The sequence below is a fragment of the Salvia splendens genome, chromosome 11 (genome assembly GCF_004379255.2).
Source record: "Salvia splendens isolate huo1 chromosome 11, SspV2, whole genome shotgun sequence".
NCBI lineage: Eukaryota > Viridiplantae > Streptophyta > Magnoliopsida > Lamiales > Lamiaceae > Salvia > Salvia splendens.
In genome coordinates this window covers 31,381,698-31,397,369 of record NC_056042.1, presented here as the reverse complement: position 1 = coordinate 31,397,369, position 15,672 = coordinate 31,381,698, and the positions used below count along the sequence as shown (strand labels likewise).

At 36.8% G+C, this 15,672-nt stretch overlaps 2 protein-coding genes across 3 annotated transcripts; one reads left to right on the top strand and one right to left on the bottom strand.

Moving 5' to 3' along the window:
- The first annotated feature begins 2,399 nt into the window (after positions 1 to 2,399).
- LOC121756043 (prostaglandin reductase-3-like) lies at positions 2,400 to 9,031 on the top strand. Of its 2 annotated transcripts, none has more exons than XM_042151500.1 (17): positions 2,400 to 2,749; positions 2,823 to 3,004; positions 3,275 to 3,380; positions 3,544 to 3,611; positions 4,492 to 4,579; positions 5,011 to 5,200; positions 5,287 to 5,413; positions 5,667 to 5,747; positions 5,953 to 6,054; positions 6,164 to 6,259; positions 6,431 to 6,505; positions 7,084 to 7,203; positions 7,448 to 7,576; positions 8,002 to 8,079; positions 8,342 to 8,428; positions 8,517 to 8,603; positions 8,691 to 9,031. In XM_042151500.1, the coding sequence occupies exons 1-17, from the start codon at positions 2,521 to 2,523 to the stop codon at positions 8,739 to 8,741; spliced, it is 1,896 nt and encodes a 631-aa protein (XP_042007434.1). In that variant the 5' UTR covers positions 2,400 to 2,520; the 3' UTR covers positions 8,742 to 9,031. The 2 variants fall into 2 exon arrangements, with proteins under 2 accessions (XP_042007434.1, XP_042007433.1); XM_042151499.1 differs by having other exon boundaries at positions 3,535 to 3,611.
- Positions 8,957 to 12,133, bottom strand: LOC121756044 (B3 domain-containing protein At3g19184-like). Its single transcript, XM_042151501.1, has 7 exons — positions 11,920 to 12,133; positions 11,745 to 11,846; positions 11,609 to 11,643; positions 11,356 to 11,515; positions 10,507 to 10,713; positions 9,336 to 9,432; positions 8,957 to 9,141 (listed from the first exon to the last, which is right to left on the bottom strand). Exons 1-6 carry the CDS (start codon positions 12,046 to 12,048, stop codon positions 9,388 to 9,390), a joined length of 678 nt encoding a protein of 225 aa, XP_042007435.1. The 5' UTR covers positions 12,049 to 12,133; the 3' UTR covers positions 8,957 to 9,141; positions 9,336 to 9,387.
- Between the last annotated feature and the right edge of the window lie 3,539 nt (positions 12,134 to 15,672).

The window sequence follows — 15,672 nt, the reverse complement described above, 5'->3', positions numbered from 1 at the left end:
GAGTGTAAAGTAGGTATGGAGAAATGTGTTGACTTTTACTAAAAAGGGAAATGACTCTATTATTATGAAACGTATTAAAATGACAAAATGACTCTATTACTATGGAACGGAGGGAGTACTATTTTTTCAGTTGAACTAAATTGTTTCCAAGGGGATAAGAGTGTTAGGCCATCCACATCTCTGTCTCAATACCGTCTCATCCCTTAACTATTTATGGACCACACTGCACTTTTTACCCCATCTCTTAACTAAGAGACAACACCTGCAACCCTCCATCTCTTAACCATCACATCCCTTAACTATTCATTCAATTTCATTTTTTTTTATTTCCAACAAATTCAATTAATAAAAACACACTTCATTAAATAAAAGAAAATTACAATATAAAATCCTAAAAAAATTAAAAAACACATAATTAAAATCTTAAAAAAACAAAAAAACATAATTTAAAATACTAGAAATTAAAAATTGCACACTTAAATTATAAAAACTATTTCGCCGGCGAATCATCCCCCGAAGGCGGTGGCAGTGCACCCGTTTGAGGCGGTATACCAAGTTGTCTTGCCAGATACACAATGCCAGCAATATGGACTTGATATTGGTCAGACGTCATGAGTGAAGTGTCAGCCATCGTGGCGGTGAAGTACATGGACATTAGGGAGGGCGGTGGCATGCCTTGGGAGCCCGCCTGGCTTGATTCGCCTCGGCCCCTCCCTGCGCGAGCTATAGCCGCCTTCGTCGCCTTGTTCCCTTGCGGCCGACGTCGTGTACCAGAGGAGCCCCCTGCATCAGATGTCGGGAACTCAACCTCTTGTGAGGCGTTGCCTTCCCCACCCTCACTAGACGAGTATTGGCCACCCGCCGTGTGCTTAGTGCGTTTCGAGCTCGAGCCCGTGCTGGACTGGACACCGCCAACCCACCTATCAACCTCTTTGACCGACTGCCAAACATCGGCATATTTGAAAACTTTGCCGGTGCCGGCTTTAAAGACTCGCAAAGCCGCTCTCAAAATGTCGGCTCCACTGGCTTCGCTTTGGTAATTCTCCGCTTCATGCTTGTAGATCCCACAAAATATTTTGATATCTTTGTCGGCTCGCTCAAATTTACTGCGAAGTATCTTCATGTTGCGCTTGAAGGTCCCTCTCGGCTTTTGCTCGTTGTATACGACGGTGACCTTATCCCAAAAATATTTGCGGGATTGTTGATTCCCGATGATGGGATCGTACGACGTGCTGATCCAAGCGTTGAACAGAGCCATCGTCTCCTCGGAGCTGTATGGATGACAGCCTATGTCCTCCACCGCATCGTCCTCCTCGTTTCCGAATCCGCGACTGGCGGAGCTTCCACCGCCTCGTCCTCTTCCTCTGCTAGCTCGTCCTCTTCCGCCTCCTCCTCTTCTAGCTCCGGTCGGAAGGTTTTCCGGAGTGTGTTCCTCCGGAATATTCTCCCTAATTTGGGATAATCCCTGCATTTTCCCATACTTCAGGGCGGAGGGACGATAATATGCATCAATTGGAAAAGATGGTGTTTGGTACGCCGACGTCGACGAGCCTTGGGTGCCCGGCGACGAACCGGAACCGGAAGCACCCAAAACATTGTACATGCCCCCCTAGTCGACAAACGCGTTCAAGTCGTAGCCGCCCTCGACGCCGGAGTTTCCATCAACGGACATTTTTGTAGAAAGTGGAGAGGAAAGAGAGATGATATGATAGTGATGAGAAGAAAAAAAGATGAGAGATAGTGTGTTTGTGTGTAAAATGAAAAAGGTAATCCTAGTATTTATAGAATAAAAAAATAAAAAAAATTTAAATTCAAACTGTAATATTTCCATTTTAAAATTTTAATTTTCTTTTTGAAAAATCGATTTTATTTTTTTAAAAAAATTATTTATTACGTCAGCATGACGACGCCACCCGTGGGCCGGCGAGTGGGCGTCACGCTGCGCGCCATAGCTAATCAACTTCATCGCCCCGGAGAGACACGCGACGCGATGGGGGTCCTGCATCGTTATCTCGATGCTGGCTCGTCTCGCCGAGACGAGACCGAGCCCGCATCGAGATGGCGATGCGGATGCTCTTAGCCATGATTCTTTGCGTGAGCTGCCCTTAAATTTCAAAGGTTGACCAGCATTGCAGGGAAGCGAGCTGCTAGCTCTGGCCTTGCTTGTGGATCTTCACTAGAAATTTAGTCCAATCACATAACGCGAGAGCAATGCGCCTCCTAGATGTACAATTGACTGAATTTGAGTCGATTTTAATTAAATATGAAGTACTTAAAATGGCGTAATATTAGTATTAATTTTTTCAATTAAATATGACAAAAATGAGAACTCGATATAGGAGATATCATCTCACCGTCCTGGGAGCTAACTTCGAGATGGATAAAACAAGACATACGTAACTATTTATTCATTCATTCATTCACACACGCTCATTGAAAATGCATCGCAGTATCGCACTATGTATGCGGCCTGCTTAATTATTTAGTCAACAGCGATAAAACGCTCAATACACAACGACAATGGAACTAAAGCCCGGCCTCTCAGCCATCGTCACCGGCGGAGCTGCCGGCATCGGCCGAGCACTGGTGCTAGCTCTCGCGAAGAAAGGAATTTTCATCACAATCGTTGATTTCTCTCAAGACAAAGGGATACAGGCTGCATCACTGGCTGAGATAGAACTTCGCAAGTTTCACACCGACCTGAAATTTCCTCCGGTGCTGTTCTCCAGATGCGACGTCTCCAAATCAGGTAAGTGACAGGTGTTCGGATTTTATGCGTTTTTTTGCGAATTAGTATGTTCAGATGTTTGATTTTGCTGCAGATGAACTCGCGGCGGCTTTCCGTAAGCACGTGGACACTTACGGCGGGTTGGATATCTGTATCAACTGTGCTGGAATCGTGACTCCGATTTCCTTCTATGAGGATCAGACCGACGGCTTTAAATCTTGGAAGCGTGCCGTTGATATCAATTTTGTCGCAGTGATTGAATCAACGCAGCTGGCGGTATGTTTTTTTTATCGTATTTTCTATATCGAAGCTGCTGTAATTGCAAATTAAGATGAAAAGTTGTCCTCCTTTAATTTTGTTCAGTGTTTTTTATTGTAGTATGTTGCAGCTAATGATGATATGATCTCGTTTATTAAGATAAAGCTGTTCATCATTCTATTATAGTTTATAACTTTTGGTGGCATTTGATTTTGGTTTTTAGGCTGTTTATGTCTCTGTCTCCTTACTTGTGGTTCTAAGCACTAAGCATAAATTTTGAGTGCACAGATTCGATTAATGAAAGAAGTGAAGAAACCTGGTGTCATCATTAATGTTGGCTCAGCTTCAGGTTTATACCCAATGTATGCTGATCCTATTTACTCTGGCGCGAAAGGTTTGTTACTCCTTGACTTCTGTTGAATGTACTCAAATTTTTGTTTCCAATCTACAAATGGTTAATGTACTTATTTTTTATGTATGGTTTTTTGTGTATTTATAAGTTTTACCATTAGATTAGTCACTATTGCTGAATTATTGAATGTTTGCAGGGGGAGTAGTTCTATTCACCAGATCACTGGCTCTTTACAGGCGTCAAGGAATTCGTGTTAATGTTCTTTGCCCTGAGGTGAGCTACTTTTATCTATTTTATTTTTCCCCTCAACGAAAATAAAACTCCTAATTTCGCAGCAAAAATATTTGTTATGCTTAGTAAGCCATGTCTACTAAGCATAGGTTATGCAATGAAATTTAATTATATATTCCAAGGAGCTATAAAATCAGCTGAAAACTTGTTTCCTAAATGACAAACTTTAGATTGTTCAGTCAGATCCATTGCATGGACTATGGAACCATAAGACTCGTTATCAACTCTCAAGAAAGAAGAACCATATGCAGATAGATATTGAAGTAGCCTATTAAAAAAAATAGCCCTCTTAAATGATTTTTTAGAAGAACTTCTGAGGTATAGGTGTATGTATGGCCTAGTTCTTGAATTACTTGCTACCCCTCAAATCTTCCAGAAAAAAAAAAGTTGTCATGACAAGTTCTTGAGTTGAACATTGTACTATTACTAATGTTTTGGGAAAATCTTGTTGGTTCCAGACAATTAAGTTGAACTGGGAGGGCTGGCAATTTTTCAATATGGCATTAAAAAAGTATGCTCTTGTGTACCATATCACAAAATGTTTTATCAGCATTCTGTATACTACTGCACAATTTTCTACCTATATCTTGGTTTAATATGTAAACTTGCAAGATATGGCTTATGTAGTAGTATAAAAATATTTAGGTGTAGAATTCTTGTATTTTCCGATTAACAAGAGATTATCCTGTGTATTATGGAATGTGCAGTGTAGTATGACTAAGCAAGCTCCTGCTCATCTAACTTTTTATCTGTATAAAATTCCGGACAATCAATTTCTCAGTCTTAATCTGGTAGCTAGCCCAACTTGACTGGACTTTAAAGGGTTGTAATTTTTATAGCTTTCAACTCTTACTCTGTGCAGTTTGTTCAAACCGAGTTGGCCTCTAAGATGGACCCTAAGTTCATTGATATGGTTGGCGGCTTTATGAGTATGGAGGTGGTTGTTAAAGGTAAATTCTACTCCCAGTGTTTATCTGCATGTCAGTATAGGCATGGTCTCTCCTTTTTCTACTTATGAATCTAACGGGGACACCTGGGGTTTATTCTATTATGCTCTTGAAAAACTGTTTTTTTCAGTGCATCTGAACTAAGGCTGTTTGGAGTAACTATGGCATAAATTACAATAGTACATGGCGAAGTAGCCTGATTATGCTTCTATTGTGTGTTTGCTATTCTCTGCACCCCAAGATTTTCTTGCTGTTTCATATAGCAGGAATGCACGTTTTAGATCACCTATAATTGTTCTCAGCCATGAGAAATAGGCTTGCTTAATCAGCACATTATTTTTCAAGTTCTGCATTCTCTAAAGCTGATGAAAATTGTTTGTCCTTAATACAACGAATTACATCTTAACATTAGTTTTAGCCCCTGACTTATGTAGGAGCCTTTGACCTTATTAGCGATGAAAGTAAAGCTGGGGCTTGCTTGTGGATATCCAATAAAAGGGGCTTTGAGTACTGGCCAACTCCCGCAGAAGAAGAGAAATATCGAGTTCGTCCTAAGGCTTCAAGGAAAAAGTCTGGGGATGTTTTGCCTGTGAATGTTCAAATCCCTCAAAGTTTTGATAAGATGTAGGTACATGTATCTAGGTCACCTATTATTCTCAAGTCACTTATGTTGTTACCCTAACAAATCATTATTTTAATCATGTCTTCAGTGTTGTTCACACTCTAAGTCACAATTTCCAAAGTGCAACAAGAGTAGTAAGGACATCCTTGAAATTGCCGCTTAAACCTGATTATGTTCTTATGAAGATTATATATGCTGGGGTCAATGCTAGTGATGTAAGTTTGTTTCTCTCAAGATTAATGGTAACTGTTTTTCAGATAATGGTTATTGTTATTTATAGTAATTTGGATTTTAATTGCCTAACATGTATGAGGTAAACAGTAAAAATAACTACAGACCAACTTGTCTTGGTTATTGAGCACATGTGAACTTAATGTCGAGAGAGAATTTAATTTTGTTTGGGAGTATGTGTATCTAATTCTCTACAAAATATTGACATCCGTAATTGCGTATGATCATTTTTAACAGGTGAATTTTAGCTCTGGAAGATACTTTAGTGGGAGCAGTAAAGACACTGCTTCTTTGCTTCCCTTTGATGCTGGCTTTGAGGTTAGGAGAAATCCCCGGTCTGCATTCTTTTATTTCAATATTGAGATTATTCAACATCATCTGCAACATGTAAACATCTGCATGAGTACAATATATTTGCCAGAAGAAGTCATGAAATTCACATCCCAAACGAAAATTTCGTTCTGTTAAAGACAAGTGTGATCTGGTGTCATTTTCAAGTCAGTTTGCTATCCTTGATATGCAGGCTGTGGGTATAATTGCTGCTATTGGAGATTCAGTTAAGCACTTAAAGGTTGGGACTCCAGCTGCAATTATGACATATGGGAGTTATGCTGAATTCACTGCGGTAATACACTTGTTTATTTTTTACATAATTCAGTACATTTTTATCCTTCGCATTTCTCTTTATAATTTTTGTATGATAACTGAAAGCATAGATTTTCCCTGTAATTTAGGTTCCTTCAAAGCACATCCTTCCTGTGGCAAGACCAGATCCAGAAGTTGTTGCTATGCTCACATCTGGGCTAACAGCCTCGATAGCTTTAGAAAAGGTTTTTTTTTTCATTCTATGTTTTTCTTTTCCATCCTTTCAAGTTCGTGAGTGGCTTAAAATGGTTTTAGAAGATTAATTCTTTCTGTTTCACAGACTGAAGTATATGAATACATGACAGCTATGAAATGTTAACGCTTACAATTTCTCCTTCCTTTTGCTGATGTTGTAGGCAGCTCAAATGGAATCGGGGAAAACAGTTCTTATCACTGCTGCTGCAGGAGGGACTGGGCAATTTGCTGTCCAGGTATATTTTAGTGATGAAATTTTCTGTAGTTAAAAGAAACTGTTCCTAGTTCTTGAATATTGGAAGGTAAGAATTTGGTATATTTGCAGATGCTCTATCTTTGCATCAATGAAGAATTCCTCGTGGTCTGTCTCTTTATGGATATATTTGTGAAGGAAAAAACATAAGTTTATTGATTAACCTGATAAGGAGCTTCAAATACTTTGAGCTTTTGTGGAGTGATTGAATCTAGAGCATATTTTTATCAGGATGCCAGATTCCGACTCTATTGAACTGCAAAGGCTATGATAATTTTTTTGACCCACTACATTTTCTTTCCGAGTTACTTCCCCAGAAACACATGCCTCCACTTTTTGTCATGCATTTTTCTTCCTAATAGGTTGCATTTTCTAAAACCTTGGTTTTGAGATTCTTCTCTAGAAACACAAGAGCCATCTAAACATCGCATAATTACATAATGGCTGCAATGATTCTGTTAGGCCCCTTAGACTCCCCCACTTTTAATGATTTCTCATTCTATCATGAAAGGTGATTACTGTTCATTTTAAGTAAATAAATAGAGGAGTGTTGTATTGCAGCTGGCAAAATTAGCTGGAAATAAGGTTATTGCAACCTGTGGAGGAAAAGATAAGGCCAGGCTTCTGAAGGATTTGGGAGTGGATAGAGTCATCGACTACAAAGCTGAGAATATCAAGACTGTACGTTACTACAATATCTCTCCCTCTTAATTTATCAAATACAGTGTCTAAAACATAGAAATTGGAAGCAGCAAACCTTTATGGGCTGTGATGGTAAAAAATGATTTTTTCTGTTTTGAGTTGCTATCTGACCATCTCCCCGTTTTCAGTTTATTTCCCATTTTACTATTTGAATATTATAATTCATAGAACTAGGCCACCTGCAGGACATCCAAATATTTATAATGCTGTATTTCCTGGTCAGGTTCTGAAAGAAGAGTTCCCTAAAGGTGTTGATATAATATATGAGTCTGTTGGTGGTGAAATGTTTGATCTATGCTTGAACGCTTTGGCAACCTATGGGCGCCTTATTGTGATTGGGATGATTTCTCAGGTTAGTACCTTCAGTCAAAAGCATAAGATTTCTGGATAATTTTGCCATTTGGCATATGTCATTTTCTTTTAACCTTAAAAGGTTGGTTAACTTACAGACACAGTTTGATAGAGATCGTTCTCGTTCCCCTGCAGATTAGCTGTAGGAGTTATCTTTAATTTTTTTATTAGTTGTTTTTTTGTTAAAAGAGTCTTGAGTCATGAGTCTTCCAGGAGTAGGGATGGTAGTTAGCCATAGGGCTTCGTAAGAGGATGCATCTTTTATAACTTCTAGTATTTACTTAGCTTACTATTGAGTTTATTCTCTGTTTTCTTCCTTTTCATAATTTCTGTTCTGTCCATCATGCCATCACCGCCTTAATTGCTATCGCAATTTCATGTTGGTTCTAATTTATTGCAATCATAAAACTTACTATATGATTGCAGTATCAAGGGGAAGATGGGTGGAAGCCAAGGAATTATACTGGATTGTGCGAAAAGATTCTAGCAAAGAGCCAGACTGTGGTAAGCCCTGTTCATTTTCATATCGGATATAGTTGAATTTTACTTTACCAACTATAACAGAGGTTCCGAATTTTACAATATTCTTCAGTGAATATAGGAAGGTTTGCATAGAAGTTGGGTTGTATTGAAGTTTAGAGTTATAATTTAACATCACTTTTGGCTTAATCCAAACAATGAGAGGAATAATGAGCAAATTGCATCTTTATCCTTTAAAATGCCTCTTGAGTGTGCTTTAATGGTGACTGACTCCAAAATTGTCCAGGCTGGTTTCTTTCTAGTACAATATGCCCACTTTTGGCAAGCACATCTGGATAAGCTAATGGATCTCTACACCTCTAGGAAGCTTAAGGTAATTACTAGTATTTCTTCTCTTGTTCATGCATACTTGGTTTAATCCATTAATATGTAACCTATTTTCCATTTATGCTTTTATTCAGGTCATTGTTGACCCCAAAACATTTTTGGGAGTCCATTCAGTTGCTGATGCAGTTAACTATCTTCATTCTGGTAAAAGTGTCGGCAAGGTAATTTTATTGTACACATCTAACCATTTTGGGGGTTCGTCGCAAACACCAGATAGATAGCTTACTGAAGGTTTCTTATTATCGCAGGTTGTTGTATGTATGGATCCAACGTTCAACAATCGCCTTGCAAAATTATGATTGGACACTGGCCAAGTATACATGCCTGCAATTCATTTGCAAGGATCAATAATAAGCTTCTACAGTTACAGTCTTGGAGATGGATAGAATACGGGCATTCTCAGTTGAAATAACCAGTTAAACCATATATAAGGTTTGTATTGTCCACACACTTCAGAACTCCATGTAATATTATTGTGGCATGGGATTTTGGTCGTGCCTTTTATGTGAACCAATTTGTCTCCAGCAATTCACTATTTATGTCATCGTCACAATTCATAAATTTTTATAAATTATATCCATATTAATCAGTCTCAAGCTACAGACATCAAAAGCTTCTTCTCTCTCCCTCCAAAATCACTTATATTGAGAGATTGGTTCCATTGTTGGCCAATTGTTCCCTTGTCAAAATATGAGGAAACTGCAAAATGGGGATGTGAAATGAGAACAATATATACACATATGCAGGTCAGATCTGATATAAGTTTGAAAATTTTGTATATTTCCACTTTATTGGATCTCTTATTGCTAAAAGGTAAACAGTAGTAGTAGTAGTAGTAGTAGTAAACACAATAGAGTTCGAACTTCGAAGTACCAAAAACGTATGGGTGATACCTGATCAAAAACGTCATTCAAATCCGACTTTTGGTAGTGCAGTCTTGAAGTTTTAGCTGCTGCTCTCTGCCGGTTCGTTTACCCTTATGATGTATACCTGTATGCACAATGGTCCAATTCACATATGTTCATACAACATATAACTTTTTGAACTCGGATACATTGTATATTTGATGAACAAATAAAGGTGATAGTGGTGAAAAGTGAACTAAGACACATCAATATAACTTTTTATCAGACTGTTAGAATGATTATATGTGTACATAATAGTAATTGTAGAGCAAGATACTACTTTCATAGTTTGTAAGTACTGCTAAATTAGTGCCTTTGAACACAATAACTGTTTCTGTAATAATGAAACCTTGTTAGTTAAGCTGTATGCGAAGAAACTATATCACTTTATTTCATCACCTAATATAGAGGGAGTAATAAGTTTTATGTTGAAAGAACTTGATGTTGTAACATGACAATCATAAAAAGCAAATACAGACAAAAGAAGTGTGTTGTTAGGGGGCGCTGGGTGCACCAGGGGCGCCAAAGTAAAAATTTGGGGCGACGGAGAGTGCACCCCATAAATCAAGGTGCACTAACATGCATAAGTATAGAGATGTATTCCTCCTGTCCCAAAGTAGATGGCCCATTTCCTCTTCCGGAAAGAGTTCTCTATCATATCAATATGTAAAAATATATTTTCTCTCTTCCCTTAACACACAACATCTTCTAAATCTTGCGCCATCACACAAGTGTGACATCTATTATGGGACGGAAGGAGTAAATAAGATAGAGTACTCATGACACATTTATGGCAACATATAATGAACCTAAATGTTGTTAACTAGTTTGAGAGGGAGAGAGATATTAGAAATCAAATGGGCATAAGTGCAGAGATATGAATATGCATAGGGAATCCCCGTTACATATTAATGACGAAAATGAATCAGTAAAGCACCATTAAGTGAGTCTAAATATAGTGAAATCCCCGTTACATATTAACGGCGAAAATGAATCAGTAAAGTACCAGTTAGAGGGGGAGAAAGATCTTGAGAGAATCCGATCAAGGGAGATAGGAATTAAAGAGAGCAGAGATTTTAAGGAAATACAAATGCATAGGCATAAATGAGGGGTCCCCAGCTCAGTTAACTAAACCAAATAGTGCAGGGGTTAGGGTTACCTTGAAACTTGTCGGCTCAGTTAATTGGAAAACAAGTGCATCTCCATCGACTAATTCATGATCAATCGCAAAGCCCCTCCATCCACCACTCAGACCCGGTTTCAGAGCGAGGTACTTGGTCTCAGAGACTTCATCATTCTCATCAACCAAACTAATAGTTGTATCACTACTTGGGAGATGAGTCTTGCAAAAATGGGATGGGAGACCCTATTTCAAAGCAAAATGGCACTCATCGCTTCCAAATTTAAGCCATGCAATAGACTGAGTAGAATCTAATGCAAAGATATTTTTATCTATTTCACACCAACACTTGAACAATGTTATAGATTATAGAATCTAATGCAAAGATCCTTTCTCTATTTCATACCAAGATTCATCATTAACTTTGGGGGATGGTCCCTAACATCACAAACCTTGGTCGCTAATATCATGAACTTGCGTTTTGTAGCGAATTTCCCACAAGTTCAGTTTTCCCCTAAATTGAATTTAACATCACAAACCAATCAATATAAGAAACAACGTTTGTAAACAATGCCATTTCATTCTATGTGTTACTTGAGTTTAAAAACATGCCCCAAATTTCGCTGGAATTCCAAATCGTGGGAAATTGACTACACTGCCTAAGTTCACGCTTTTGCGACGTAAAATACAAAATTACGACCAAAGTTTATGATTTTATGGACCAATATTAGTTTTTGTGTTGTGTTCTCCCCCAGGTAAAAAAAGCAAGAACTTTTGAAATTAGAGAATGCAAAAGAGCTATGATCAATCAAGACCTATCAGTATTCATAACACAGTACTAACATTTCATTCTTAAAAAAGATGTAATATTTCTCCTGTCCAACATACCAGCCAGAAGCCACCAGTAACATGAGATTGAAGCATAGGCTTTATGAAGCTCGGAACATCCTGGCCTAAACTCGAGTGAAGATCCTCTGCTCTTTGCACAGCATACTGCCGCTCTTCATCCCCGGCATACACTCTGTTCAACAGATCCCTTCTCTGATAACTGAAGAATCAATGCCACAACAATCAGGTCTCATAAAATTCACATCTACTGAAGCCATAAAACAATCTAATAGTTAAGGAGCTGGGAACTAACCTCCTCGGCTTCCCCATTCCTTCGAACACAGAAACCTATCAACAACAAGGAACATAAAAACCCTAGCTTATTTCATTCGATCGAGAGAGAGAGAGAGAGAGAGAAACAGAGACGTAGATAGCGATAAAGTACAGACCTCTTTGTAGCTCTTGGGCGGCAAATCTGCAACACGGCTAGATCGACGGACAGAAGAGGGATCCAAAGGCTGTTTCGGCAGCTTTGGGTTCACCTTCTTCATCTGCAGATAAAAAATGTAGAAACGATCATGATGAAATTGAAAACACTATTGCTTGTGATAATTGAATTCATACCGGAGAAGGCTTGGGAGTGTGGAGAGACTTGGCGAGCTTGTTGAGATTGAGCTCCTCCATTCTTCTCTTGTTCTCTTCCAGCCTCTTCTGCCTATTCTCCTCGTACGCAGATTTCTTCGCCGCCACCATTTTCTCTCTCACACACACTTGGTGTATGGATCTTCGATGCTTCTACTGGTTCTAGTTTTACTAGATTTTCTCGAGAAATTCTGGAGAAGACGATGGAAAATGGAATTGAAGCTAAGGAATGACCGTTGGTATATAGTGAAACCCTTCCTCTCCCTCCCAAAATTCCTGCTGGGCCCACTTTTCAAAATTCAAATTTGAAACCATGCACCATATTTCTTTGTTACAGTATATTACTTGGATTGAAAATAATAATTAACTCTGGTAATGAATTAAGGAAAATGTATCAATTTAAAACAGTAACAAAACTTTTTCTAGTAACATGTTAACATGAAATTTTTGAAACAATAATGAAACATTTTGTATGTATATTGCAATTTTCCCACTATTTTCTGGAGTTGATTCAGCTAGTTCGTTGCTATGGAGCGGCATCAAAATAGTTTTTTAATTCTTGCAGGAATTTCAAAATAATTATAGGATTATATGCACAATACAAAATAAATATATATACATCTTTAATATATTTAGTAAAACATATTATAAATCATAGTATAATATGAAATTTTTTCTAACAATAAATTTATTTATTAAATAAACTGAAACATGTAATTTAAGATATTGTAACTTGGATTTGAACACGTCAGTCAGGCCCCAAATGCATATACCAATAATTTTTGTATTTCTTTCGTTAAACATTAAATTCTAAATGACATGTGTTAAAGGTTGATCTTTTCTTTTTGTAGTAGAGGTCGGAAAGTTTCATAATTGACGTGTGTTTTATGTGTAATTATTAGTTTCAAATTTATTTGATTACGTGAGTTTTTATTAGCACAATAAATTGATACGTGTATATTTGTGAGTTTAGAACTTGATAAAATAATATTGTTCCTCATTTCATAAATGCTAATTCACAGTTACAAAATAGTGCAAATATAAAATAAATTGGATCATGCATTGCACGGCACGGCGTGGCACTAGTAGGCAGTAGCTTAAATGAGCCACGCAATTTTCATTTCGTTCTTCATTTTTCAACTAAATATCGATCTAAACTTCGACTGAATAAGGTAAAAAAAATCTTACTCTAAATAAAAAAATTACTCCCTCTGTCCCCAAAGAGTATGAACTTTGGATTCGTCACGGATTTTGCATTATTGGTAAAGTAATAGAGAGATAGTTAGAGAAAGTTTTTTAAGTATTGTGGCAGAAACCGGAGGTTCGGTCCACGGTTTATGGCAGAAAACCGACAATTTTCGATTTTCATTAAATCTTGAATATTTTATATTTTCTTCCAATGAATAAGATGTGTTCTCATAAATGCAAAATTTGAGAAATGCTAAAAGTGAAAAAGTGCAATTATATTTATTTTGGTCTTATCTTCTGGTTTTCTACTAACTATGATTTTGAACATGCGCATGTTTTGAACATGAGGGAGACATGTAGATAATAAACTATTTTATAAACACAAATAAATTTAATTAGTCTTATGCAATGTTGTAGTCAAAACTAAAATTGGAAAAAAAATTAAGAACTAACAAAAAATATAGTGTGTATGTGCAATGTGTGTGCGCAGTGTGTGTGACCGTGTGTGTGCTTTGTGTGTGTTGTGTTCATATAGTGAATATAAATTAACCCAAAAGAGAATACGACTCAACTTTCGGTCATAAGGTCGCTTAATTTCTACAATTTGTAAACGTTGAAATTAGATAATTAAATGTCTGTTGCCTTCTTACGGATACATTGGCCAACTAACTAAATCCGAACTGGCAAAATAAATACATAGTAACCGAATACGGAATCTATGTAGGGTTACCCGGATAATAAAGCGTTTACAAAGCTAAAACGTGAAATGAGTTTGAACTCATTCAACATTTCAAGATTAGGTAAAAATCGAATCTAGTTATAATAAAACGCTTAAACGTTTCAAATAGCCGATTACCCTCACTCCTCCATCAACTGAAGAATCCTTATGGCATCACAATAAGTTGGCATATAAGGCAAAAAAACTCAATGGCATTGACTGAAACTAGGGCTGGGGAAAAATATCGGTCTTATCGTACCGAAAAAATATCGAAAATACCTAACTTTTGGTATACCGTGATTTTCGGTACGGTATAATACCTTACCGAAAGATTTTCGGTAAGGTAACGGTATGAATTTTCATATACCGCGGTATACCGCTTCATACCGAAGTTCGGTATGTATCGTAAATTAAGGTATATACCGTAAAATATAAATTTAATAGTATAAAATATATTTTATATATTTTTAAAATTATAAAATTTATTGTGAAATATAAATATAATTATGAATAAAATATATGTAATATATATATTTTTTAAAATAAAATATAAATAATATTCTAAAAACTCAAATTATCTATTTTCATTGATGTTGAAAGTAAGGTATACCGCAAAAGTACGGTATACCGAACTTTGGTACGGTATACCAAAAATGAGGTACTGCATCGGTATGGAAATTGGTCATACCGAAAATAAGGTATACCGAAGTTCGGTATACCGAAAATTTTGGCAAGGTAAATGTATGGTTTGTTCACATACCGAATTTACGATAAAGTATACGTATGGTGGTTTCGGTAAGGTATACCGTACCTACCCACCCCTAACTGAAACAAGATTAAATAACGAGAATTCAACATATATCTACAAAAAATCCACAATCAACAAAATATAAAGACGTGCATAGACATAGATCCAAGCATAAATCCCATATAATTAACTCAAGAAAATCTTAAATTCTCACTTGTAGTTGTATATCTTTAGATCTGAGCTTTCTTGTAACACTGCCCCACGAGAAGAAGACATATTGAAATTGAAGTATGGTGATGGATAAATAATGAACAACTTACATAAATAATGAGATTATGAGAACAAGTAGACAAGACAACAACACTTGAGCAAATTGGAGAGAATGTGAGTAGAGAATAGAGAAAATTGAGATTGAGAAGAGAAATCTTTGTCAACACAAGAATGAGGTGTATAGAAATGATGGAGAAGTAGGGTATTTAGAGATGAAAAATAGAGAGAATCTTTATTTTTAAAGAAAAATTCATAATTCAAATATGGCCGGTTTTATGCCAGAAACCGGAGGTTCATTCCACGGTTTATGGCAGAAAACCAACAATTTCCTATTTTCATTAAATCTTGATCTTTTATATTTTCGTCCAATGAATAAGATGTGTTCTGATAAATGCAAAATTTGAGAAATGCTAAAAGTGAAAAAGTGCAATTATATTTATTTGATCTTATCTTCTGTTTTCTAATAACTATGATTTTGAATATACACATGTTTTGAACATGAGGGAGACGTGTAGCTAATAAACTATTTTATAAGCACAAATAAATTAAATTAGTCTTATGCAATGCTGTAGTCAAAACTAAAATTGAAAAAAATATTAAGAACCAACAAAAAATATAGTGTGTGTGTGCGCAGTGTGTGCGAATGTGTGTGTTGTGTTCATATAGTGAACATAAACTAACCTAAAAGAGAATATGACTCAACTTTCGGTCATAAGGTAGCTTAATTTCTACAATCTGTAAGCGTTGAAATTAGAGCATTATATGAAAAAATAGAGTTCGGCATGACTAAAGAGTATCAGAGTTCAGTTCG

What these genes read in the sequence shown, in the direction of transcription:
- LOC121756044 (XM_042151501.1), bottom strand. Translation starts at nt 12,048, where the DNA reads ATGGTGGCGGCGAAGAAATCTGCGTACGAGGAGAATAGGCAGAAGAGG. An exon ending in CGCCCAAGAGCTACAAAGAG is followed by an intron (nt 11,644 to 11,744) that starts GTCTGTACTTTA and finishes TGTTGTTGATAG; the next exon opens with GTTTCTGTGTTCGAAGGAAT. An exon ending in TTACTGGTGGCTTCTGGCTG is followed by an intron (nt 10,714 to 11,355) that starts GTATGTTGGACA and finishes GCTTTGAAATAG; the next exon opens with GGTCTCCCATCCCATTTTTG.
- LOC121756043 (XM_042151499.1), top strand. Translation starts at nt 2,521, where the DNA reads ATGGAACTAAAGCCCGGCCTCTCAGCCATCGTCACCGGCGGAGCTGCC. An exon ending in TTGAATCAACGCAGCTGGCG is followed by an intron (nt 3,005 to 3,274) that starts GTATGTTTTTTT and finishes TTGAGTGCACAG; the next exon opens with ATTCGATTAATGAAAGAAGT. An exon ending in TATGGAGGTGGTTGTTAAAG is followed by an intron (nt 4,580 to 5,010) that starts GTAAATTCTACT and finishes TGACTTATGTAG; the next exon opens with GAGCCTTTGACCTTATTAGC.